We start from the raw sequence: 26688 nt of genomic DNA, 5'->3' as shown, positions 1-26688 counted from the left end.
ATATAGTTCTTTCACCATTTCTATGTGCTTGGAAAATTTCATAAACTCTTAGAAGGAAAAAAGCTATAGAAAAACATTTTAACTGTGAAGGAAAACTTGCTGTGCAATGGGAACAATATCATATCACAAAACAGCATCGCATGAGCCCATTTAGGGCAATAAAAAGCATACATGTGCACACCACAGAGCACACCAGAGGGCAGCCAGAGGTCACTGTGCGGTGTGATCCAGTGACATTCAGTCTCTTCTTTATGCTTTTCTCTCTGCCTTTTCCAACTAGCCTACACTCAGCTTATGTAATTCGGAAGCTGTTGTCCAAATGGTTGCTCACAGCCCACAGTATTTAAGATGCACGTGTTGGCCAGGTGTGGTGGCTCACGCCTGTAATCCCAGCACTTTGGGAGGCTGAGGTGGGCGGATCATTTGAGGTCAGGATTCGAGACCAGCATGACCAACATGGTGAAACCCTGTCCCTACTAAAAAATACAAAAAAATGAGCCAGGAGAGGTGGCGCGTGCCTGTAATCCCAGCTACTCAGGAGGCTGAGGCACAGGAATCGCTTGAACTCGGGAGGTGGAGGTTGCAGTGAGCCAGTATTGTGCCACTGCACTCCAACCTGGGTGACAGAGTGAGACCCTATTCTCCCATCAAAAAAAAAAAAAAAAAAAAAAAAAGAGATGCACATCACACCTCTGCTGACTATAGAACACTTTAGAGGCAAGAATCCTGTGTTTTGAAAGTGATCAGTTCTTGTCATTGGACCTGAATAATGAATTTTTGGCTTTCACTTTTGAGCAGTTTGGGGCACACCAATCTATAAACTCACACAAGGCCATCTTCAGGTGGAGTCCCCAAGCTCCACTTGTGGGTGGGGGCAAGTCACTGGGCACTCTGCCTGAGCCCAAAGCCCTACTCAGGACCACAGGAGGGTAACTGCTGGGCTGGGCCTGTGAGTCACCAAGGGGCCCAGAGGGAGGCGTGGGGCTGGCAAGGGCGGGGGAGGCTGGGTTACTGGCCACCTGCTCTGCTCTCATGCTCCACTGGAGCTTTCAGAACTGCAGCCTGGCCTGGCCCAGCCATTCGCCTCATGAATACATCATGAAGTCCCCTCAGTGAGGGGGTCATTGTGGAGGGCTGACACTGCAGACAGGTGCTCAGGGCCAGTGCAATTCCCTGGCCAAACTGCATAGATGGGCGTCGTGACCCGACTACACGTATAAGGGTGTTTCTGTAACCCCCACCCCAAGACAGCAACACCCACACTTACACATCACTTTGGGTGGTGTAGATATGATCAAAAAGAGATTCAATTGCCATCCATTTAACTGGAATCCGACCCTAAAGAGGGGATGGAAGAAAGACATTTAAGTTACTCTGACGCTCTAGGAAGGAGGGGTGAAGGAGAAGGCCAGGCCCTATCCCTGAGCTTTCAGCAGCCAGAGTGCTGTAGACACTCCTGGGCACAGAGCTGGCCACACACAGCTTTGAAGGGGCCGGAGCTTCAGCCTGAACCTCTTGGGGATTGCTGAGATGCTGACGGGAGTCAGCTGCCCGCCCACAGCCACACAGGGCCAGTTTGTTACACGACACCGGCCTGCTGGTGGTGTAGAGCAGTGCTTCCCTATGCATGGGCCTGGAACTCCTCCAGCAAGATCTCTGCTAGGGTTCTGCGGGCCAATGTGTTTGGGAAACCAACATCTAGCATTTCCATGTTGGGCACTTTGCCAGCAGCTACCACACTGAAAGAGCCTTGAGGGAAGGGATTTGTCTGTGTGCCTTGGGGGAGGCTGTTTTTTCTCTCTTATTGTATTGCAGGGTGCTTTTAGTATCTCTGAATGAGTGCCCCCAGCCTCCTACATCCCTCATCAGTGCTGGGGTCTGACCTAACAAATCCTTTCCAGGGTAACTTGAGAAACAGCTTCTCCACAGACAAGCCTGAAGGTGCAAGTCCATTTTTAAAATGTGTGCCTTAGGTTGTAACACAACATTACTGTCACTTCTTTTACTTAAACACATTAGGGATTTATGTCCTTAGGGCACTGTGGCTGTCTTGGTAGCAGTGTGTGACAGTGCAGCCTGCACACCTTGTGTAGGAATGCCTTCAGCTTCTCTCCCTGGAGGACCAGTACATCAACAGGAAGGCTGTGTCCACACCCTCCACAGAGCCCGGGCCAACCCCTACCCCTTCCCCTGCAGCAGTTCTGAGATCTGCTGTCACAAGGGAAACCCCAGAAGAAACTGAACAGCTCACAACCCCTGGCAACACAAATGACTTTTCCAGACCCCTCAGAGCAAAGCTGAATCATAGGAAGTTGCCTTTTGTGTGTGTGTGTGTGTTTTTTTTTCTTCTTCTTTTTTGAGCAGGGTCTGCTCTGAACGTCTGGGTAGCATGGCCTTTGAGCAGCCCCTTGAACTTGACCTGCCTGGGCTGCCACTGGGAGGCTGCAGGAGAGGGGCTGAGATGGGCGGAAATACTAAGAGGGCCAAGGCAGTTGTCCTGGAACTAGGACCACGGTAGGGAACCAGGTGTCCTCAAGGGTGCCCACTGCCTGTTTCATAGCCCTGGACAAAGCTGGGCTGCATTTCTGGATCCTGTCCAGGGGGTTCCTATGCCTCTAAACTCACCCAGCCCAGCATCCAAGGCCCTTGTGCAGGAGAAGCCTCACTTGTAAAGCAGTACATTCCTTTCTGCAAAGAATGACGATCCTGCTAATTTCATCCCACCTTTCTTTGAGAAAAGAGCTAAGGTCACATCAGAACGGTGACCTTTATTCTGCAGAAGAGGACTGTTAGTTCCGCAGCATGAGGTGGCCTCTGAAAAGTGTGGCAAGGACCTCAGTCAGTGCTGCAGGGGAGGGGTGCCCTCGAGGCCGTGGAGGAGAAGGACATGCCAGAGGCTGAGCGGAGTTCTAACTGGGTCCTTGGGGACCCAGGGTCAGAAAGATGTGGGGTGAGGGCTATAAAAAACTTAGAGTTCCACAAATCTTCAGTATCTTTCCTAGGTGTCTCAAGGGCACTGCCCACCCTGTGGTGCAGCTGGGATCTCCGGGAGCCCTGCCTCACCCCCAGGACTGGGCACCTTGCTCCTCTTCACGTAGGAATCCTCTTCATAAACATCTCGGGACAGGCCGAAATCCGAAATCTTCATCTTCCGCCCCTCAGCTACCAGGATGTTTCTGGCTGCCAAGTCCCGATGAACGAGCTGCGAGGAAAAACAGCACAAGTCCTCAGGCCATGGCCCGGCGGCAGCGGTCACTGGCTCAGCCTGGTTTGACCAGCAGAGGGGTAGGGTGTGGCCCGGGTAGCGGCCTGGTGAGACCTGGGCCGGGGGTGTGGCATGGCAGGGGCGTGGCAGGTTAGAGCGGGGCATGGTGGGGGCGTGGCAGGCCAGGATGTGGGTGGCAGGGACATGGTGGGTCAGGGTGTGGCCTGACCGGGGCTGGCTGGGTGCACAGCCATATGCACGCACCTTCATCTCGGCCAGGTACTGCATCCCCCGTGAGATCTGCCAGGCAAATGAGATGAGGTCGCCCATGGTGAGGGCCCGCTCGTCTGGGTGGTCCAGGGAGCTGGAGTTGCGGCTGCCTCCACTGCCCAGGTAGCCGGGCCCCACCTTGCGGCTCTCACGGAGGAAGCCCCGCAGGGAACCATACTTGGCGTACTCCACAATGAGGAGGAGCGGGCCTGGGGGTGGAGAAAGGGGGTCCTGGGCGTGCGGGTCAGGCAGCTCCGGTCTTTCGGGAGCCGGGGTGGGAGGCTGCAGGACCCCCAGGCCCAGCCACCCAATGAGTAAGGGGGCAGACACAGCCCTGCCTCGGGCAGTACAGTTGCAGCTCCGTGGAGATCGAAGACCTTGAAGTCTCAGTTCTCTCTTGAACCACTTGCTCTCTGCCTCCTGCTGCTCGTGTGGGCGCCTCCTTCTAGAGTTGCCTGAGGCAGGTGACACTGCCCTGGGAGGCACCCCTCCCTGATGCTAGGACCCCATGCCTTTTTGCCTCCTGGGTCCTGCCCCAGTGCAGGCTGGGGGTGCTGACGGAGGCAGAGACCTGCGCAGATGCAAGGGTTCCCGCCTGGCGCTGGGCTCTGGACGCAGCCTGCTCCCTGTTCCCGCCTGTCCTGCCCCAGGTCCAGCCTCCAACTCTACTGGTGCTGAGCAGAATGCCTACTGCGTGCTCCCGGTGTTTCCCTATCCCTCTCACACACACCCGCACATGCATGCTGGGAAGCCCCTGAGCAGCACGGTGGTTTGGAAAACCAAAAAACTAGGCTGGTCTCCTGGTTCTCCTTTATCTGAGAAATGGTGGCAAAGTTCCTGTCACGCAGGGCGGGGTTGGGGTCACCTGAGGTCACAGCACACCTAGTGCCCTGTGGTACCCAGGATACCCTAGTACCCAGGATGCACTGGCCATTCCTAGAGCTCCCTGCACCACGGGCTCAGCCTGGAACTGGGTGAGGACACATGGCAATGTCACACCAGAGACCTCTGAGTAGCCCTCTGGGCCCACGGAGTGCCACTAGCACGCGGCCCCTCTGATGGGAAGTGCCCACTAAGCCCGTGGACTCAGCTAGACACAAGCTCCAGGCTGGGGCCTGAGCCAGGCTTCTAGAAAGAGGGAGAATAGGAAACAGGGCAGGAGCAGTCAGGAAAGGGAGAAAGAGGGAGAACAGGGCTGTATGGAGCCCCCAGCCTGGGTGCTGTGGCTGCCCACCTCACCCTGCAGCTCGCCTTACCATCCTGGCTGCAGGCACCATACAATTTGATGACATGTGGGTGGTTGACCTGCTTCAGGAGGTTGAACTCTGACAGCAGGTCTCGCAGCTCACTCGGGGAGGCGTTCTCTGAAATGCAGCACAGAGCAGGTTGCAAACGATCCCTCCTGGAAGCCCCTTCCATGACCATACCGGTCAGGATGGACCGGCATTGCCTTGCCCAAGTTCAGACAGAGAGGCCTGCAAGGAAGATGCTGCTTGAGGCTTCTCCCAGCCTTTGGGGTCAGTGGACAGGGGCTTCATCCGCCCTGAGGAAGAAGCACCCTGAGGAGCCAGCATCCACACATGCCAGATCTTTCCCCAGTGTCCCAGGGCTGGGCCACCTGTGTATGTGGCATTATGTTCCTGTTGTCGTCTTTAGAAGACAGTGGTCCACAGAAATCCCCCTCCTTAATCCTTCTGGAAAGGTGAGGGGACTCCCCCAGGTACCCGCGCTGACTTGTGGGGAGAGGCCCTGGAGAAGGTGGAGAGCCATGAAGGAGGTCCACACACCACGATCAGGCTCCCCGTTTCCCACTCTCGTCTGAGATGGCCAGCCTGGAGCCCAGGCATCTCCCATGCTGCTGATGTATCCATCACACACGCATGTCAGCAGCTCAAACTCCGTTAGTTACTAAGAAGACCCACATTAGCACCTGAGATAAAACAGTGTTACCAGTGCACTGAACACCTGACATTCTGGCTTATTCTTAATGAACAGCATGATTCCCCAGAGAGTCTAACTGTAGAGGCATGATGGAAAGAGGACGAGGCACCACAGGGGTGGCCTGCCCGGCACACGCGTCCCGAGGGTGGCCAGTGCTGTCCTGGAATGCCCAGCAGGTGCCTGGGCCTGAAGGTATTCCAAGAGTCAGAACACATGGCTAAGCCATCCTTCCCAGGTCAGCTGTCCCACTGCCCAGCTGTGCCGTGCCACCTCCTATGTCCTGAAGGATTGTCTGGAAGGGAGAGGACATTTCCAACATAGGAGGACTTGGGGAGTCGGGGCCCCAGGACCCCTTGGATCAGGTGTGGGTGGCTGGGGCTGTGCATGGCTGAAGGAAATCCAAGGGTCTCCCCATACCCCTGGAGAGTCCAGGGTTTTACTGGCTTGGAGGTGAACCCAGTCTGAGGGGCTGGGTAGGCATCTGGAAGCACCCTGTGCTGTGCAGCCCCTGACTACTGCAAATAATTCTTGTGTACACCAACTACGCTCCCTCACTGCCATTCAGCCTGGCTGTCCACAGGGCTGGGGCCTGGCCACAGAAGAGGGGGCCACTCAGTGCAGTCATCAGCCTCAGACATGCAGGCCTGTGTGGGTAGGTGCATGTGCCCATCAAGAGCCAAACTTGTGGCATGACTGGGCATGCAGGCGAGATAGGCCCATGGGGGTCTCTTGAGATTGAGGGCCAGTCCTTACTGGTGGTCTCTTCACCAGGACCCCAGGAGACACTGGGCTGAGAGGAATGAATGGGGTAGACTGGAGTGAAGACGGCTATCAGCTCAAAACCAAAGGGCTTTTTAAATGTTTAAAGCTTAGATCTTCAGTGGCACTGGCACAGCAGCACCGCTAGAGCCTTCCCGGGAGAACAAAGTCCTCGCTCTGCTTCTCTAGGCCCAAGTGGTCCATGGGAGGGGTCCCCCAACTGCAGCCGCTCTAAAACAGCAATGGGGGCTCTTCGGGGTCCCATGCTGGGCAGGAGGGGCCTCACCCCGCCCCCTCGCCCCAGAGACTCCCCCAGGTGCACTGTGCCTGTGCCTGGCAGGTACCTTTCAGCATCTTCACGGCCACTGTGGTGTACCCTGCTCTGCCTTTCAGACGGAAGGCCGTTGCCTTGACCACTTTTCCGAATTCACCTTCTCCTAGAGTTTTTCCAAGAACCAAGTTCTTCCGAGGGAATTCCCACTTTGGATCCTCCTATGTTGGAAATGAGGGAAGTGGGAGAAGAGGGGAGAAAAGTGTAAGGATGACAGGGGAGGAAGAAGGCAAGACCCTTAAAGGAGCCCCCATGGACAAGTTCCAATGTGCAGAGAACCAGCTGTCATCTGAGCCAGAGGCAATGCTGCCTGTCTCTGTCCAGGGCAGGACCCCACAGCCAGGCCCCTGAGAGCTGCTACATGACAGGTGTGGTCACAGCATGGCTTGGACTCAGTACTCTGACCGTCTCTGGCTCTTGGTCTACTGTCTCCTCTGACCCCTGCCCCAGGACTAAATGAGCACTGGTCCAGCCCAGGACCTCCGGCTACAGTGGAAGTGTCCAGGGCAACTTCTCTACATAGCCACCCCTGCAAAGAAAGGCGCCACCATGTTCTGCCTCCAAGTGTGGAACCACTACTCCTCCAGGGCTGCCACCTGCCCTCACGTACCCGTTTACTCTGCCTGCTGGCACCACCACCCTGCCCTCTCATCAAAGTTCTATCCACACATCGGGCCCACTTGGGACTGCTTCAGATGCCTTCCCAGACCCCCACCCCCAGTGCTTGAACTCTGACCAGGGAGGCCAAAGCCTGCCAGGATCCAGGAACCCTCCCCCGATGTGCCAGCTATGGGCATCTGTCACCCCAGATCTCCTGCTCCTGGGCTGTCCTGGTCTGGCCCCATGTTCCCTGGGAAGCCACAGTCAAGGTCAGTGTCGACATCGCCATGGCTTCCCTGCGGCTGTCACCTCCACAGCTGGCACTGGAAACCCGTTTACCACACTCCAGAGACTGCAGTAAGCACATGAGGGCGACATCAACCTGATCCTCTCAAAAACTGAGGTTGAGTCACGGGTCCAAGACCTGCTGCTGATGAGTGTGACTCTGGAGCTGATTGGGGTTAGGGTGGTGGTCTCTGCCAGCAGCAGCCCAGACCAGTGTGGCCTTCCTGGGCAGCCTCGCACAAACCCGCTGGGTTTATGAAGGACTCTGAAGGCTCATCCTAGAGCCCTGCCACGAGAGTAAGCTGCGGCCAGGCCAGGACGGGGACCACCAACTAGGAAAGCTGGTGGGGAAGTGGCAGTGGCCACATCTGGGAAGGCCTCCTTGGCCCACACCCTTACCGAGGGCTGGGTGTTGCCTGAACGGAGGCTCCAGGGCCGAGGCCTCAGGCTGAGCTATGCTGTGGGATGTGGCCCCTCCCAGGAATACCAGGTCACCTCCCAGCCTGAGATGGGAACTGCCAGGGCCCTGTGGCCACTGGGTGCTCAGTTTCCTCCCTGGAGGCTCCTGCTGAGGAGGTATTCACGCCACCATAAGCTGCATGGCTCACCGTTCACTCACACCCTTGGCTCTGAGCCTCTTTTCCTCCCAGAACGAGGCTTGGCTTCCAGCGCCCTGGACAGTGCTAGTGGGGACACTGAAGGGGCAGGCCACCACCAGAAGAGGGCAGAAGCACCACACAGCAGGCCTGGCCGGGACAGGGAGGCTCCACGGTGCCCAGCACAGCCTGGAGGCTCTGAGCAGCACACGTAGACCTGCAGGCCAGGCTCCCCAGAGAGGCACCCCCCTCTGATTTCAGTGTCCCTCCATCCACACTGCTGCTCCCCTGCCCGATGCTGCGACCCTGACCACTGCCTCTCACCTGGATGGGAACAGCACCTCATCATGGTCCCACCCCACAGACTGTCCCCACACAGCACCCTACGGAAATAGGGGCAGAGCACGGGCCTCGTCTGCCCAGTGTTGGCAGTCCCTCACGGGATGGCCTCCTCTCCCCAGCTGGCCTCCCTCCCTGGAAGGCATCTGGGGAGGGCAGGTGGTCTTCCCTGCCCCATGGGGACCCTCACCGGGATCTTGAAGGCATCCACGGAGACCTGGTTCTCCATGGAGTCGAGCGAGGGCCGGCGGGCGCCGGAAGAGGAGTAGCTGACTGGGAAGGCCTGGGCGGGCCTCCGAAAGGTCATCTCAGCTGAGGGGATGGGTGGCTTGTGGGCAAACTTGTGGTAGCGGTGGATGCAGAAGGCAGACAGCAGCACCGAAACGATGAAGGAGAAGAGGACGGCGGCTGCAATCACCGTGCGGCACAGCTCGTCGCACAGTGGATCTGTGGGTGGGGGCGGTGTGAGGCTCCAGGCCCAGAGGCTCGGCACCACTGGGTACAGGCTGCGCATGCTCCACCGCATGGCTCTCCAGCCAACCGTGTCCGCACCAGCGGGGAAGTGGCCATGAAGGTGTGGGAAGGCCTGAGAACACCCCATCGGGCATGGGTACTGCCATTTACTGCCCCCTCCTAGACTACTATTGCCCTCTTACAGATGGTGACAGAGGCTCAGAGAGGCTGAACAGCCTGCCAATGTCACACAGCAGAGGCTATGCTCACTACACCAGCTGGCACTGGAGGGCTGGCAGGGGAGGTTAAAATTTTCCTCTGTTCCAAATGTCTTTGGCATTTTCTTTATGAAAATATTAAGTGGCTCATGATGTAGGGCTATATAATACCGGAAAACTCAATACCAGAAATGTGTCCCTGTGCTCAGGCAGAACCGCATCCCTGAGTGTAGTCAGTGTGGCTGTGCCACCCACCATACCTGTTGACCTTGAAATGTGTTCCTGGGTGGGTCCCAGATGCATGGTCACAGGGATAGTGACCTGTCACCCTGACAAGTTGTTTGGTGGAAGAACTGCTTTTCTGGCCTGTTCATCATAGAACTCAGGGCCAGAGGACACTTTATAGGGGCCCTGGCCCCTCTCCTGGGTTGCACCAATGGAGTAACAGAGGCCCAGAGGGAGGGAGGGAAGTCTCATGGGGCCCACTCGCCTCCCAGCAATTTCCTCCCTTGTTGGGACCTCAGATGTGCTGTTGAGACCTCCATGGGCCCAGGAGGTGGTGGTGGTCGTGGCTGCCACCCACTCACCCTGGATGTCTTCGGGCTCGCAGAAGCACTTCTCCTCCTCAGGGAAGCAGTTGCAGGTACCATAGCCAGCTTTAATCCCCCGGGGCTCCCCGGGCTCATGCCCGCCGACAATGCTGCCCCCTGAGGGCAGACATAGCCCACTCAGCCCCCTGGGGTGCCTGACCACCCCAGGCCCCCATATTTCGAGGGCACTGTCCCAAGGAGCCCCCTCCCCAACTGGTGTTGCAAGCATAGGCCCAGGGAGGCCAGGCGCCCAGCAGCTTGGCTCAGCCGGGCAGGGTTCGGTCACAGTGCCTTTCTGAAGCCATGGGTGAAGCCAGGCCCCCTCCTAACATTTCATCTGAACAAAGGACTCTGCCTCCAAAACTGGAGCCTGGTGGCCTGACCAGCACATTGCAGGGTCCCTTGTCTAGCTCAGGGCCACACTTTCCCTGTCAGTGTCCCTATTGACCATTCTCTGCTTCTGAAATCTGTGTGTGCCAATTTCTGGGGCCTCAGCAGGGACCTGGACAGTCTGTGTGTCCCTGCCTCCCCCCGTCCCTGACCCTCCCTGCTCCCTCCCCATGGCCAGGGTGACGCTGAAATGCACAAGAGGCTCAGCTTGATGCATAAAACTGACAGCCCTGGCAACTCTGGCTGAAGTGCATGTGGGATCCAGGTTTCCCCTACTATCTCCTACCTGTTCCCATGCCCTCATTAAACCCTGCTTACGGAGGCAGTCCTGGGGGCAAATGTTGATGTCTTGGATCTCCACGACATCGCAGTGGCCATCGGGGCAAGTCTTGGTGCTGGGAGAGCAGGTGGAGAAGTTCCTGGTGATCCCTGCACAGGACACACAGCAGGCTGTCACCCACGTGGGAGCCCCGCCACAGGCCCCCACCACCTCCTAGGCCGATCCTGCCCCTCTAGGGAGGAGCAAATGGAGCCCTGAGCAGGGAAACACCACACACAGAGCCTTGCCAGCGGAAGCATCCTGGGGAGCCACAGCTTATGGGAGAGGAGGTATGGGGGGTTCCTCACACAGGTGGCCCTTACAGCAAAGAGGCCAGGACCCTCTCAGGGCTGCACAGTGAGGGCCCCTCATGGTGGTGGGCACACCCAGGCTGGCCTCTGGCTGATGCAGACAATGAGTCCCCTGCCCATACCACATCTCCTGGACGAGGACTTCCCAGAAAAGGCCATTCTGTCCCCAGCATATCCCAACTTTGGTTCAGACCTTCCCAAGTCCAGAGTGACTCCAGCCTGGGGACCATTTGCTGTATTCACAAGCCCTCTCCCCAGCCCTGCACTGCTGCCCACTATGCTGGCATCGTGAGCCACGTGGGGGATGAGGTGCCAAAAGCAGACCTGGAGCAGGGAGAGCCACCCCAGGCTGGCAGGGCCCCAGGACCCCGTTTCTACCGGTGCCGTTGCCCCTGCAGGCATCCCTCGGGCGTTTCCAGGACCTACCTTTGCCATCTCCTTGCCTCCACTCACATCTGCCCGTTGGGGAGCCCAGGCCGCCACACTCCTCACACTCTGGCCGTCTCTTGCTGACTGCACAGGACAGGGGGCAGCCCGCCTCCTCGGCCACATCTGCAGGTGGCAGACAAGCAGGGTCACAGGGGGCTGGCCTGGGTCCAGCGCCCAGCCAGTGCCCAAGGACAGGGAACAGTACCAGCTGAGCTGCCTCACAGATGGAGCCCAAGGGGACTGGAGTGGCAGACCCAGGGCAGCAAAGCCAGTGCCAGGAGCACAGAGCACAGGGCAGGGTACAGGACATCATGGTCACAAAGCGGGGGTCACCTGGGCTGGGGTAAGTACAGGAGGAAGGATGTGAGGGCAGCCAGATTTGGCCAACGACGCTGAGGACGCCCTGTGGGACCTGCATTTCAGATACACAATGAATGGCATGAATGGCAGCTGCTCAGCATGTTCCTAAGAGGGCATGGATGGGCCTGGAGGTGTGTCTTTCGAGAAGCTGCAAAGGTTGCATAGAACACACCTATACCAAAAAACTGCCTGTTGTTTACCCAAAATTCAAATTTAACCAAGGTCCTGTATGTTATCTGGAAGGGACAACCATTTATTGCTGGGTCACTCACGGTAAAGCTGGTCCATGCCTTCCCCACTCCCCAGCTAAGCCTTGCAGCTGTACTGTTTTTCTCAAAAGGCAGCAGGCCCAGGCTCCGGAAGCCCCCAGGTCCCCAACCCATTCCTTCCTGGAGCGGGCACTCACACGACCCCTCCACCGTGACAAGCAGCTGGGTCTGGGCCTGCCTGGAGGTCTGATGGTCGGTGGCCACCACCATGTAGTGAAGCTCAGCACACTTGGGCCGTCGCAGGGCCTTGGTGTCGTTCACAAACAGGATCCCCGAGGTGTCCTCGGCCGAGGTGACCACCCCTAGTGTGCTGCAGTTGGCGCCGGAGGAATGCAGCTCATACTGGACATTGATGCCACTGAACGCCTGGCAGTTTTCCACACAGACTTTCCCGATCTAGGGGGGCACAGGGGAACACCTTAACCAGGCTGCTGGACCGGCCTGCAGTGGCCTGAGGGTAGAGGTTCCCACACAGCCTGAGTTCTGGAACATCCCCCAACTGAACCTGGAGACAGCAGCCCCGCTGAGCGCCCTGTCCTCCATCCCCTCAGAGCCTGCAGACCCACCCACCTGCCCCGGCCCTGCCCTGCCCAGCTCCACTCAGGCCACATGTCACCAGCTGCCTCTGTTCCTGGGAGCTGGAGGTCAAAGCAACCCAGGGCCTCGAGGTTCAGTTTGGTGGCAGGAAAAGCCCCAGGCAGGCCCTGACTTAACCCTTTACTCCCCTTTTCTCCCTCACTCAGACACCAAGGCCACCAGAATGTCTCCCACGCTCCTCCCCAGCTGCCCCAGCAGTGCTCTGGGGACCCCTTGCTCCTCCCTCAGTGCACAGGGTTTAGAGGTCCACCCTGCCCTGGTGTCCCCTGGTCAGAGCACTGAACCCCAGCCACAACACTCGGGAGCATGGTTGCCCCAGCCCATGCAGGACCAAGGGGCCTCCCTGTGACTTTGACTAGAGTCCCTGGGAAAGAGGGGCCTCTTCTCCTGGGGATGCCAGGCCCTGGAGCCAGGACCAAGGGGCCTCCCTGGGACTTTGACCAGAGCCCCTGGGAAAGAGGGGCCTCTCCTGGGGATGCCAGGTCCTGGAGCCGGGCAGCTGAATTCTTTCAGCCTCATGGCAACTCTTGCAGTTGCTTGAAACCAAAAGTTCCACAGATGGTGAGACAGGGGCCAGCCAGAGTAGGGCCGGGCTCTCCCAGGCCCATGTGACCACAGCAAAAACCAGCCTCCTGGGCCTCCTCACTTCCCCCTACAAAGCCCACTTCCAAATTCTCTTGTGACTCTCCAAATTGTCCAGGGTTCCTGTCCCTAATTCACAGCTTTACAAACTGGGGAGAGGGGTGAGACCACAGTGAGGCTGAGGCTGGACTGGGATTCAGGCCCTCGTTGTTCTTGAGCCTGACAGAGGGCAGGTGACTCACCTCCAGCAATGCCTGCTCCTGCCCCGCCCCCTGTGAGACCCCCAGGTCCCTCTGCCTTGTCGCCCCTCCGTCTCTGATCCCTCTCCCATTAAAGGCCATGTGGGTGGTCGGGGAGCTTGGATATGTCCAAGGGTGGGCTCCCTTGTGGGCTGGACACAGGTGGCTGACAGGAGCTGATGTGGGCACAGAACCATCTGAAAGAACTGGCCAATGGCCCTCTGAAGAGGAGGCGCTGCGGGCTACTCTGCGAGGGAGAGCGGCATGTGAGACCACGCGTGCTGCAGTTTCAAGTCAACTTAATAAGTGCTTACGAGAAACATCCCAGAAAGAACGCCATGACGTGCAACACTGGCACCTGCAGGCAGAAGGGATCACACCTCATGCCTCATCTTCTTTAATGAGTATTTATTACTTTTATGTTTTCTCTTTCTAATCATTATTTTCCAAAGACAAATATAAATGTACGCTTTTTAGCAAACCTAGTTACAAAAGGTAAAAAGTGGAAGCGTTTTCTGCCTCTTCCTGAGGGCATGACTGTGGACAGCACTGTGATCTCTGCACACTTGCAGATCCCCGTCAGGGAAGATCTGCTTTTGCACAAAGGGAGTCACGTGGGACCAACATCTCTGCAAGCCACTCCCACTTACCAATTTACCAGGAAGATTTTTCCAAGTCACCATATATGTAGATTTACCCAGCATTGCTCTTGCATTTTTGAAAAAACATTTTAAAGATACCAAGAATGGAAAGGGGGAATAAAGACAGGCCCAAGGAGCCCCTAGCCCCGCCCACTGTGAGCTCTCCCAGGCCTCTTCTGTGCACCCAGCTGTACCTCCTGGCCCTGGGTTCAGGACTCCACCCAGTCTACTCTGTGCTGGTTGGGCCAAGAGGCAGTGTCACCTGCTTCCCTGTGCCCCCATGTCCCTTGGCCCTTCAATCTTCCCCAGACGGGCAGTGGGTGTGGGCTCACCTGGGCAAATCGACGAGCCCTCCTGCTCACAGAGAGGGAGTAGCTACTGGGCAGGTGCAGGCTGACCGGCAGCACCGACACGTTGAAGTGGAGCAAGAGGACGCCCGCTCCTGGGCCCTGGAAGTCCGAGTCATTGACCAGCACAGCCAGCTGCATGGTGCGGTTCTCCGAGATGGAGAGGTTCCGATTGAGAACCAGCCCTGCAGGTGGGGGCACAACAATGACCACCGAGCTGCTCTGGCTGCTTCCTCATATGTAGCACACCTCTTCCCAGACACAGCCCTGCACACACACTGGTGCAAACATGCACTTTCACACGTACAGTGCCATGCGACCGGCCTGGGGCTGGTCCTAAGTTAGCACCAATGTTCAAATGTTGGGATTTGCTGAACTGAAAGTCCAGGGAACCCTTCTCAGTTTGAGGCAGCCTGTGTGTGTGTGTGTGCACGTGCACGCACTCTATGAGGTGTCTGTGTGTATGATATGCTTGTGTGGTATGCATGTATGTGGTATGTGTAAGTGTGTAGTATGCATGTGTGTGGTGTCTGTGCATAGGGTATTTGTGCCTGTATGTATGGGGTGTTTGTGTATAGAGTTGTAAACTAAAATTAAAATCTTAAGTCTCCAGACCAACTGAATAGATCCCCTCTTGGCCAAGAGGACACCAGAAAAACCTTAAAAACAGAATTCTGGGCCATGACAGGAAGGCAGGGTGGACTTGCCTTATTAGACCCTCTTCCTTCTGGAGTTTGGACACAACTGACCGTCATTAACATTAAAACAGAGATCATAAGACTGACAGAACAGACTCTTGTGGCAGTAAGATACCAAATTATAAACAGGACCTAAGGCCATGCCAGGGAAGGGTTAAGTAACACTCTACAAACCATAACATTGGTTTTCTTTTTTGAGACAGAGTCTTGCTCTGTTGCATCTCATTGCAGCCTCAACCGCCCAGCCATCCTCCCACCTCAGCCTCCCAGGTTCCTGGAATCTAGGCATGTGCCACCACGCCTAGTTAATTTTTCGTATTTTTTTGTAGAAACAGGGTTTCACCATGTTGCCCAGGCTGGTCTTGAACTCCTGGACTCAAACAATCCATCCGCTTCAGTCTCCCTGAAGTGCTGGGATTATAGGTGTGAGCCACTATGCCTGGCCCATAAAATCTTGTTAAAAACCTTTTTTTTTTTTTTTAATTACCCAGGTATAACGCGGTTTACTTTCCATCCTGACTCTGTATAGCATCACGCGACACATAGCAGGCCTCCTTAACATTCCTTTGTACTGACCTGAAGTCTTTAGGCAAAGCTTAACTCTTTCAACCAACTGTAAATTAAAGAATCTCTGCGTGTACCTCTAACCTGTAAGCCCCTGCTTTAAGATACCCTGCATTTTGGGGCCAAACCAATGCATACCTTCCAAGTGTTGATTTATGTCCTTGCTTATAACTCCTGTCTCCCTAAAATGTATAAAAGCAAACTGTAACCCCACCACCTTGGACCTGGGGACCACTTACTCAAGGTTTCTTGGGTTTGTGTTTTCTCCAGGCTGTGGTCACTCATCCTGGCTCAGAATAAACCTCTTTAAAATGTTTTACAGAGTTTCGTTTTTTGGGGGTAACAGGGTGTGTGTATGTGTGTGTGTGTGTGTGTGTGTGTGACATGGGGGCTTAAAGGTCTGCATTACCAAGGCCCTGGGCAGAACATGCTAGAGCCCTCCAGACAGCTCCCCCAGAGCATGGCAGAACTCCCCTCCACTGCAGGAGCCTCCAGCAGACCCAATGACCCTGCAGGCCAAGCCTTGGAAGTCATGCCGTCCGTGTACCTGCCGCGTGCTGCCGCTCTAGTTCTCATGCGGTGGAAACAATGAGGGGCACTCTGGCAGACAGGGTGTTCAGTGCCAGGGCAAGGAGGCTGTCTCCCTTCTGACAGGTGGGGCCTCCATAGGCTTGGTGAGGTGGGGAGGACTGAGGAATGAACAGGACCAGGCCAGGCAGAAAGGGGCGAAGGACCCATGGCCCGGGGTTCCCCCAGACACAGACCCCAAATGCAGGTGGTTTATTTGGAAGGCGATCCCAGGAGAAATCAGCAGGAGGTGGGGGAGGGAGGCAGGAAGCAAGGCCTCAGCTGAAAGGTGCCCTGCAAGCAGGCGAGCATGGTGGCACATGTCAGGAATCAGGCAGGACAATGGGCTCAGAAGCCCTGACCTGGCTCGGGGCTGCTTCTGTACACCAGACTGTTTAGCAGAGAGCTGATAAGGCTGGAGCAATAATCCCTAAGCATTTGAGATACCTTAGGGGCAATGATGGAGTGCCAGGGGCGGGAGGAAAGCCTCAGGTGACATGTATGTTTGCAATCAGTGGTGAGCCCTGGCGAGGTTAGCATGGGGGTGTGGTAGGGCCCTGCCAGGGTCGGCCATGGTGCAGCTCAGGGAGAGAGGACCCATGGTGAAAGCCCTGCTGGTGGCTGGAGGGCAGGCCTGGCAGAGACACAGGAAGTGCTTCGAAGAGGGTGGAGGGGAAGTGGCTTGGGCCACAGAGGGCCATGCCAGGTGTGCATGTGTGTGGGGTGCTGCCTGCCCATGAAGAACGAGCACCTCATTTCCTGGGGGCCCAGCCAGGCCATGCCACCAGCCCCTCTTACTATAGTCATGTACGGTCGCCCGCACGAAGCTGCCGTTGGCCTGGACTGAGGTCTCGTTGGGCCAGTGCTCCACCCGGAAGGTCTGCTGGGTCCAGGTGTCCCCGGGGAGCAGCGTGCTTGTGTACCGCCTCACCAGCTCCCCTGACGCAGGTACCACGTCTGCATCGAAGACACGCAGAGTGGCCACTACAGTGTCCTGCAGGATGCAGAGGGCGTTGGTCAGTGCAGGTGAGAGTGGCCCCTCAGATCCCCCAAAACCAGAGACCTCAGGATGCTGCACGTCCCACGCAGCCCACAGGTGGACCAGGTGTGCGTTGTCAGAGCCAGGTATGGGGACTGTCTGACCTAGATTCAAGTTCCCATGGGGTCACTGGCCAGCCTGGCCCAGTCACCTTCCTTGAGCCACTGACCCTCTGTGTAACAGGTGCAATGTAGACCTCTTATAGGGAGAATTACAGCTGATGCCCAGGCACCCTGCTGGCAGGTCCCATCAAGGTCCCTAGAGAGCAGAATGAGCACCTCCACTCTCCCCTGAGGAAGCTGGGCCCTACAGGGTGAAGGTCAGGTCAAGGTCACACAGGAACAGATGGCAGAGCCGAGATCCGAGGCCAGGTGTACATCAAAGCGCTCTGCTCGAAGCATCCTCCTCCCCCAGGCCGGAGGGGGTTGTGAGGAAAGCCGCGGGGCACCTGGGATGGCTCTGCGCACCAGGCCTCTGCTGTCACCCCTAGGCGGCCCAGGGAGGCCCACACAGCCTTTACGCACAAGGTGTACTTTCGGTCAGACCTCCTTTCCCTGCCAAACCTGCACGTGGTGTGCCCAGAGAAGCGGCACAAGGTAACGCACTACCTCAGTCCCCACGCCCACTCTCCCACGGCCCCGGCGGAGTGGGCCGGTTGCAGGAAGGCCTGAGGCTCAGCAGGTGGCGGTGGCGCTCCATCAGCGCGAACCGGAGAGGGGCGGGGCGGGGCCGGGCCGGGCCGGCGGCGATCCGCCTTCCTGTCCCTTTCCAATCCCTGGCACCGCTCCTGGTCACTCAATGGCCCTCCCGTTGGGGGCTGACTGCTGGTGGGAGGGAGTGCCCTCCCGGCAGATGCTCCCCGCCCGGGCAGCGCGCCGCGCCCGCCTGCAGCGGCACAAGTGTGCCCCAGACGCTAGCCCTCGGGCCTCATCCTGGTCAGTCCCAGACTGGGCACCCAGGGTTCCCAGCCTCCCAAGGCAAGGCCCCGCTGGGTGCTGACACGACTCCCCCTTCTCCTCCCCCTAGGACAGAGGGGGCCGACGGAGACGAAGGACAAATGAACGCGTGAATGGTCGGCCACATGATTGGGTGGCTACACGGACACTAAACCGACAGAGAAACGAACTGCGGCGGGAGACAGACACTGGGTAGACCACAGCACGCGCGAACAAGCACCTCCTTCCGCTTGAACTCCACCACGGCGCTGGCGGTGTCGACGCCCGCGGGGAATGTGGGCGCCGAGTCGTCCTCGTCGTACACGGTCACCGGGAAGGGCACCATTACCACCTCCTCGCGCGCGCCGGCGTGCACGGTGCACACGGCCACCAGCTCGTACTTCTCCCGCTGCTCGCGGTCCAGGGCCCAGCGCGTGCTCACCTCCAGGCTGTCCGGGGCGCAGCGGAAGGGCAGACCCTCACCTGCGCACCAAGCAGACAGGGGCCCCGCGTGATCGCCAGCCGGGACCGGGCCAGCCGCCTTTCTCGGGAAGGGGGCTCTGCGGTCAGAGCGGGGCGCACACCGCACGCCAGCCGAGGACCCAGGCCTCCCCTCCTCCGCTCCACAGGTGAGCGCAGCGCTCCGAACACGAGTTTGCGCTTACGTCCTGCTGCAGCTGCGTCCTCACTCATGCTGGTGGGGAAGAGCGGGGACCAGCACCCTGAGCAACCGGTAGGGACTGGGACACCCCTCCGTCCACCCGGCCTCGATCGGAAGTGACCTTGTGTGGGGAAGGGTGGCTCCGGGTCAGATCAAGCTGCACTGCAGCCCTAGAGAGCCAGCTACTGGCCTTGGCTGCTGTTTTTGTTTTTGTTTTTGTTTTTTTTTCTGACGGAGTCTCGTTCTGTTGCCCAGGCGGGAGTGCAGTGGCGCCATCTCGGCTCACTGCAACCTCTGCCTCCCGGGTTCAGGCGATTCTCCTGCCTCAGCCTCCCGAGTAGCTGGGACTACAGGCGCCCGCCACCACGCCCGGCTAATTTTTGTATTTTTAGTAGAGACGGGGTTTCACCATATTGGTGACCTTGGCTGCTTTTTAAAAAATGTTAGTTTTTTTTTTTTTTAAATTATGTATATGTTCATTTTAGAGAACGTGAGAAATAAAGCCACGATTCTACCACTTGAAAACAAACACGGTGGACATCTGGGGTATGATGTGACATTAACGCATAATGATTTCTGACCGCCTAGTGTGCATCGCCACTCTACAACTCCTTGTCCAGTGCGTCGCCAGGCTGATCATCCTCTGAAGGCCGGATGTTGAGGCAAAAGCGCATGCTCCGTGCCCTGCACGGCAGCTCGCGCTCAACATCGCCCCTGAAGCAGGGCCAGGAACCACAACACACTCTTCAGTGAGCCTGCCCTCGATCTGTCCTCCAGAAATAATCCAGAAAAGGGGGCATGCTGAAGGCGGAAGGTCACCGCTGAAGACTCCACAGCCAACCCCAAGGAGGAGGGGGCAACTCCACAAGCCTCCCAGGCAGAACCATGCCTTGCACATGAATTACACATGTGGGAAATGCTTATCATATAATGCTTTCCTCTGTCAAGTGTGATTACAAAAAGAACACTACTAAACTAAATTTAATGACATAATTTTTAGTGGAAAAGGGCGGCATGCAAAAAACCAAGTGCTTCATCAACAATCTGGTTCAAAGACATCTATCCCTGCCCCAGAGAATGAAAGGAATCTGGGGAAGCATGAGTGATGGCTTTTCTTCCTTTACTGAGATTTTTACTATTCTTGCCATGTTTGTGTGATAAAGTTAGTGTGAATGGAGGACACACTTACCAGGGGTGCAGCCTGTGACCTGGTTGAGCCCCACTTCCTGACTTTCAGATGGTCAAATGGGGCCTCCCTGCACTGGGTCAGCTGCCTTCTCCCCTCTCTGCTGGGATCCAGCTCATCCCACCCCCTGACTGGTGGCAGCTGCCTGCTTCTTGCCATGCCTCAGCTTACACCCGCATCCCGGCATCACAGCCCACATCCTCCTGTTCAGGGGTTTCTCCTGTAGCCTTCTGATTGTCACCCAGCTTCACCCCTGAATCTTCCCACCCCAAACCATTCCTAACACAGCAGTCTGGCTAATCCTTTTAAAACTAAGACAGGTCCTGCCAGCACTCCATCCCTCCAAAGTCTTCCATAGCTCCCCATGTTCCTCTGGAGAAAGCCCTGAAAGTGCTCCCAGACCTGCCCCCTGCCCCATAACTATTCTGCCCTATCAGCCTCAGCTCTTCCCTGTAGCTCAGTGCACTCCAGGCACACGAGGGTCACACTATACTGCCCTCCAAGGGGCTGGGCCTGCCTACCCGGCACCCTCCCACCTTTGCTCTGCTAGCCCCCACCACAACCACCCAATTTACGATGGAGGAATGGAGGTCTCCTCCTCTGTTCCCCTCCTCCTCAGCGTTTCCCTCTTCCCAGTTTCCTAGTTTCTGGAAGCTAGCTCCTTCCAGAAGCCACCCGATTTCCTTGGCATGCTCAGACGCTCTGTCTGCCCCACAAGAATGAAAGCTGCAGGCAGGCATGATTCCAACCTGATGTGTTCATTGTTATATCGTTAGCTCCTAGAACAGTACCTGGCCCCTGGCAGGCATGCAAAAGGTACTTCTGGAATGTTGAATGAACTGATGGCATGGAGGTGAAGAATAAACCAGATGGCCTGTGTCAAGGGCTCGCAGAGCAAGCCCAGCAGTAGCAGGCACTGTGGGGTGGCCCCACAAGGTCGGCACTCACCCTCCAGGAGCCTGTAGGCCACGCTGATGTTGGGGCACAAGAACTGCACAGGCAGCAGGCGGAACTGGTGGAAGGTGCCTGGGGGTCGGTTCTCCCGAATGCGGAAGGAGGGCCTTGTCTCTGGGAAGCAGAGCTCCCGGGGCTTGAGGGAGGTGCAAGCTGGAAAGGAGGTGTTGAAGAAGGAGAAGTACACGCGGGCACAGCCTGGCCACTGGCACTCGCCCTCACGAAGGGATGTGGGTGACAGGAAGACCTTGAGGTAGACGGTGAGCAGGGGGAAGCCGCGGTCTGCAGAGAGAAGTCAGGTCTGTGAGGGCGTCGGCCACACCTGCTAGGCAGTTGGGAATGGGGAGGAGGCAGGAGCTCCAGGGCTGGTGTAAACCCTGGGCCCCACCAAGGTCCACAAAGCTCAGCCTGGTGTTCCAGCTCTGCCTGCCACCTCCTTACCTCTGCTGCACGGCCCTGCAGCCCAGAGTACCAGTGCCCCACAGGCCTAGCTCTCATCATTCAGTTTTCAGCTTAGAGGCCCCTTCCTCAGGGAGGTGCGCTGAGCACTGGGTCTAAGGCTCCCCAACTCTGACGCTGGCAACTTCTCCAGTAAGGGGTGACCAGTGCCCCCCCTCCACATCCTCCCCAGGAGGTTTGGAGTGGCCACAGACATACTTCCCCAATGCCTAGAGGGGGGCATTTCTGGCAAGTTCCATCACCCATGTGTCACAGCCATTTCAGCTGGGCTGCGAGGGCTTTCCCAGCCTCCATCTCAGCCCTAGGTGGGCGGCTGCTCCTCAGAGCTGCTCTTCCCATATACTCTGGCATTCTCTTTACTTTTTGCTAGCCTGTAGCCTGTGCCTCATTGCTCCAATCCCCTGTTGTAGTTAATTCTTTACACAAACTTTCCCTGTTAAATTACCCTGTGGTTTCTTCCTTAACAGGAACTGGCTGTGCATGAAGCCTCTCCCCACCTTGGAGGGCTTAGGCCTCCTAGGAAACGCAGGCCCAGGGCAAATTCCATGCTGGCCCCCTCCCAGGGACTCCCGTTCCTCAAGCTCCACCCTGGGGGAGCAGGATGAAGAGGGCAGCAACTAAGTGCATGGAACCACGACCTATCTCAGATGCCGCCTCCTCCAGGAACTGCCTGGGCTGCGCTGGAGGGAGCTGCCCACCCAAGGCCCCTCCCTCCCCTGCACCCTGGTTGTCCCTGGAAGACAGATCAGTCACTCTGCCTGGGTAGGGCAGGGATGCCTGCTCTGCATTCACAGCCCGAGGCTTGCCTCTCCCCAGCAGACAGGGCTCAGGGTAGTTGTGAGGGCTGTGAGAGTCGTGGCCCTGGAAGGGTGCTGGGGATGGGAACTACACCAGGTGACTGTTCCCTGTCACAGGGGCTCTGCTTCCCCTCCACACCCCTCCCATTACCAATGTCACATGTGGCCGTGACTCCGGCTCTGACTGCTCCTCTTTCCTCCCTGGACACCTGGGACAGGCCCAAGTCCCTGCCAGGTACAAGGGCAGCCAGCTGCCGATAAGAAGTCAGGCTTCTCCAGAGAGTTGCAGGTCATTTGCTAAATCAAAACCTTGGGATTTTTCCAGTCCCACTCACTCCCTCTCTCGAAATCTCCTAATCCTTTTTAGCCCCACTGGAAGAGGGATTCCGGTCTGGCAGAAGAGTGTACCCAGATGATTCCCGTGTCTCTCCAAACTCCTACAGCCTCAGGCAGCCCTGAAGCTTGTCCTGGCTTCTCTCCAGGCTGGACACAGAGGCAGGCCAGCCTCACCTAACCCCTGACGCTTTCCACAGCAGGGGTGGTGGGGAAGCCACCCCGAGCCTCAGTGCCAGTGGCTGTGATGAGGGCGGCTTGAGGAAGGGGTGGGGTGGGGCACAGGGGTGGGTGTTGGGGCGGCTCCCTTACTGCGGCCACTGAGCTTCTCCCAGGAGCTGCGGTCCAGGCTCCGATTAAGGTAGAGGAGGCCGGTGTCCTCCTGGATGCAGATCCAGTTGTTCTCATGCAGCCGTGTGCGGTACGTGCCGTAGAGGTGCTGGCCCAGGCGGAAGCTGGGCACCTCCTCAGGGGCGTCCCGCAGGGCGTGAACATACAGCAAGGGCGTGCCAGCCGGCTGGTCCACATACAGCTTCTCCCAGTAAGCATCCCTTGAGAAGTAGAGGCCCAATGCCACTGTGGGAAGTAGGGAAGTGAGTGAGGGATGGTGAGGATAAGGCTTCTTCAAGGACACACACACACACACACACAAAATCATTAACTTAAAATTCTGATCTTAGCAGGAGTTTTCATCTCTGTTCCTGATAACATGAACACTCAATTATTTGTATAGTTACATACGGGCTAGAAAAAAACTGCTTTAAAATAGAAAAAGAGAAGGAAACAGGGGAAGCAGTATCCTCAATGACAAGCCTATTCTCAATCATCCAAGCCGGAAGGGCAACCGAACCATACAGACTTCTCAACAGATCACCCAGAGCCAGAGTGTTCAAGGGCAGGTGACACTGCCAGCCACGCAGGGCGGGCAACAGTTGCCAACAAATGAAGAAAGCACTTTATAGGAAAGTCGTAAGTCTTTATCTAAACATACGCCTACCATATGACCCTGCAATTCCACTCCATTCATCCAAGAAAAATGAAAACATATGTCTATCAAATGCCATAGTTGGAACTGGAAGGATGATTCATAGAAGCCAAGAGCCTAGAGGCCCTTCAGCAGGTGGATGGACAGGCAGACCATGGTCCAGCCACGCCACAGAATCCTGCCCAGCAATGAAAAAGGATGAACTATGGATACACACGAACACCTGGATGGGTCACACACACACACACACACACTATGCCAAGGTGAGGAAGCCAGGCAGAGGAGAGCACACATGGCACGATTCTGGATGGATATTAGGCAATGGATCAGACTGGCTGCCTGTGGCGGGCAGGGGTGTGGGGGAGGTGGACAGATTGGGAAGGGCCACAGGGCACTTTCTGGAGAAGGTCCTATATCCTGAGAGGGGTGCAGATCACGCGGGTATATTCGTTTGTCTGCATTGTACAGCTAAGGTCCGTGCATCTTATCTATGTAGAATTTATTTATTTATTTTTGATATGGAGTTTTGTTCTTATTGCCCAGGCTGGCATCTTATCTATGTAATTTTTAATATTTATTTATTTATTTATTTTTGATATGGAGTTTTCCTCTTGTTGCCCAGGCTGGAATGCAATGGCGCGATCTCGGCTCATCACAACCTCCACCTCCCAGGTTCAAGCGATTCTCTTGCCTCAGCCTCCCGAGTAGCTGGGATTACAGGCATGCACCACCATGTCTGGCTAATTTTGTATTTTCTTAGTAGAGATGGGGTTTCTCCATGTTGGTCAGGCTGGTCTCGAACTCTCGACCTCAGGTGATCCACCCACTTTGGCCTCCCAAAGTGCTGGGATTACAGGTGTGAGCCACTGCGCCTGGCCTATCTATATAATTTTTACCTAAATAACTGAAAAACGAACGAATCACTGAGGGCGCTGTGGACAGAGGTGTAGCTTCCTCGGAGAAGGCAGGATGCTGGCCTCGGCTGTGGCCTGGTGAGCCCAAGCAGGAGTGCAGTGCACTACACTGCTGACTGTGTGTGGCCAACATTCCCCACAGTAGAAAGCTTTTAAAATAGTTTTTAGAACTCATGTACATTGTTGGTGAGAGTAGAAAATAATATACAGTTATGTCATTAAAAGCAAGAAGGTAGTTCCCAAAAACTTAAAAATTGAATTACCATATGATCCAGAAATCCCACTTCTGGGTACATATGCAAAAGAATTGAAAGCCAGGTCTCAAAGAGATATTTACACACCCATGTTCACAACAGCACTATCCCAGATAGACAAAAGGTGGAAGCAACCCCAGTGGCCATCGATGGATGAATGGATGAACAAAACATGGTCTACACATACAATGGAATATTCAGTCTTAGAAAGTAGGCAAATCTGGCTGGGCGCAGTGGCTCACGCCTGTAGTCCTAATACTTTGGGAGGCTGAGGTGGGTGGATCAGTTGAGGTCGGGAGTTCAAGACCAGCCTGGTCAACATGGTGAAACCCCCGTCTCTACTAAAAATACAAAAATTAGCTAGGCGTGATGGCGGGCATCTATAATCTCAGCTACTTGAGAGGCTAAGCCAGGAGAATGGCTTGAATCTGCAAGGCGGAGGTTGCAGTGAGCCGAGATTGTGCCATTGCACTCCAGCCTGGACAACAGAGCAAGACCTGTCTCAGGAAAAAAGAAAAAAAAAAAAGGAGGGAAATCCTGACACAGGCTATTAACATTGATAACCCTTGAGCACATTATGCTAAGTGAAATAAGCCCATTGCAAAAGGATGAACACTGCATGATTCCACTTATGTAAGATCCCTAGAGTAGTCAAATTCACAGACACAGAACATAGGATGGCGATTGCTAGGGCTTGGGGGAGACAGGATGGGGACTTACTGTTTGATAGGGGCAGAGATTAAGTTTCGGACGATGAAAAGTTCAGGGACGGTGGTGATGTCCCTGAAATGTATACTTAAAAATAGCTACATTGTAAATCTTATTTTTGTGTATATTTTTCCACAATAAAAAGTAGTATGAATTTTTTAAAAGATGGATAAATCGGCAAAAAATGCTTAAAATCCATTAAGAATCTGCAAATAGACCTAGAATGCCCAAACAATACCAACATCCAAAGCAGACATTAGGAATACTGCACTTGTATGTAATCGATCTCTCTTTTCTATCAGTTTGCTCCCACCCAGACAGTTGCTGCTTCAGGTCACTGAGGGGTCTGGAGGGCGGGGCCTGCAGCAGCAGTTGAGAATGCCCCCGGTGGCCACCAGGCTCCTCCGGGACACATCTGGGTTTGGGAAACAATCAAATGCCAAGTGGACCCTGGAAGAGAACAGGTGAGACGTCTGGAGTCCCACAGTGGGAAAACAGAACAGGAGAAGGGTTCTCTTGAAGTGCTCACTGCACATCAGGAACATTGCTCCCATGACAGTGCCCTCGGGGTGGGAGGGGGTGCTGCATTTCTGGTGACAAAGAGGGTGAGAGATTGTAACTCACAGTGGCCTCACAGGGTGAGGAGGGTCCAGATGCCCTGGCCCCTGATGAGCCCCCTCCCAATTCCATGTGGTGTTGTATGTCTGGGCTATCCACGCAGGCGGCGGGGTCCGTGGTCTTTCCCCAGAGGGGATGCTAGGGACCTGACTGAGCTCAGGTGGTCTAGTTTTCTCTGGGACACACACGTCTGGTCCTGGTCTTCCCAATAAGAACCATTTGCCCTTGGGCGGCCTTGGGGTGGCTCTGGTGATGCCCAGGCTGCAGAAGAGTGGGCGGGGCCCTGACACGCCACCTGCCGCAGGAGCAGTTCCAGTCTGGGAATCCTGCAGGTGCTCCTCTGGGGCCTCCATGATATGCAAGCACCTTCAGTGGTCCAGGGACTAGACATAAGACAGGTCTGGGCTTTCCAAAGCCCCCACCACAAGACCACATGTGCAGGGGAGAACGGGCCTTTCTGCTCCCATCTGGCAGAGCCCACCCCTACAGGATCGTGGGGGGCCCAATCCCAATTGGTCTCCCTGCTGCCAAAAGGGATTTGTGGGTCAGGCAATGATTGCGAGCAGAAACAGACTTAAATGCACTTAAAATGCCTCGCCTCCCAGGTGGTCTCTGCAGCTGGGCACAGCTGTCTTAATGTTCCTGCTTGTCACAAACACTTCTAGATGGAAAAACACATGATCCAAGGTGGGAGAATGAAGGAGGTGGGTGCAGGGCCGGCCTCAGCGGAGTGCAGCCTGGGCAGTCCCAGTGGGCTGTGCTCAGAGGTCTCATGCTTGGTTTAATGCTCTTTGCTACAGTCTTGAAATTCTTCGTAATTCTAGAACAAGGGGCCCACAAACGATGCAGCCAATTGTGGTGGGTCAGCCACGGGGGAGAGCCGGGGAAGAGCTGCTGGCATCAGGCACCACCGGGCTGTGTAGACTCTGCAGAACACTGGCCTCC

General features: G+C 56.1%; 1 protein-coding gene across 2 annotated transcripts in view; it reads right to left on the bottom strand.

The window, feature by feature from the left end:
- The window catches only part of RET (ret proto-oncogene), a 30770-nt gene extending 6988 nt beyond the window's left edge, over positions 1 to 23782 (bottom strand). The window contains exons 1-15 of one of the 2 annotated variants that reach the window (XR_004177011.1): positions 22577 to 23782; positions 20670 to 20957; positions 18116 to 18357; positions 16699 to 16894; positions 14057 to 14256; positions 11803 to 12061; positions 11034 to 11159; positions 10296 to 10406; positions 9585 to 9704; positions 8517 to 8773; positions 6520 to 6667; positions 4732 to 4839; positions 3470 to 3684; positions 3064 to 3202; positions 1268 to 1338 (exon numbers count right to left, since the gene is read on the bottom strand). Coding sequence is in view for 1 of the 2 variants with exons in the window: in XM_031652364.1 (XP_031508224.1) it covers positions 1268 to 1338; positions 3080 to 3202; positions 3470 to 3684; positions 4732 to 4839; positions 6520 to 6667; positions 8517 to 8773; positions 9585 to 9704; positions 10296 to 10406; positions 11034 to 11159; positions 11803 to 12061; positions 14057 to 14256; positions 16699 to 16894; positions 18116 to 18357; positions 20670 to 20957; positions 22577 to 22922 (2810 nt within the window). In the remaining variant the exon portion in view is untranslated. The remainder of the gene's footprint in view (positions 1 to 1267; positions 1339 to 3063; positions 3203 to 3469; positions 3685 to 4731; positions 4840 to 6519; positions 6668 to 8516; positions 8774 to 9584; positions 9705 to 10295; positions 10407 to 11033; positions 11160 to 11802; positions 12062 to 14056; positions 14257 to 16698; positions 16895 to 18115; positions 18358 to 20669; positions 20958 to 22576) is intronic. The other variant, XM_031652364.1, reaches the window with a different exon arrangement.
- Positions 23783 to 26688: the final 2906 nt, after the last annotated feature.

The sequence above is a fragment of the Papio anubis genome, chromosome 11 (assembly GCF_008728515.1).
Source record: "Papio anubis isolate 15944 chromosome 11, Panubis1.0, whole genome shotgun sequence".
In the NCBI taxonomy this organism is placed as follows: domain Eukaryota; kingdom Metazoa; phylum Chordata; class Mammalia; order Primates; family Cercopithecidae; genus Papio; species Papio anubis.
The sequence above is the reverse complement of the archived record's forward strand: the minus strand, read 5'-3'. Positions and strand labels throughout refer to the sequence as shown.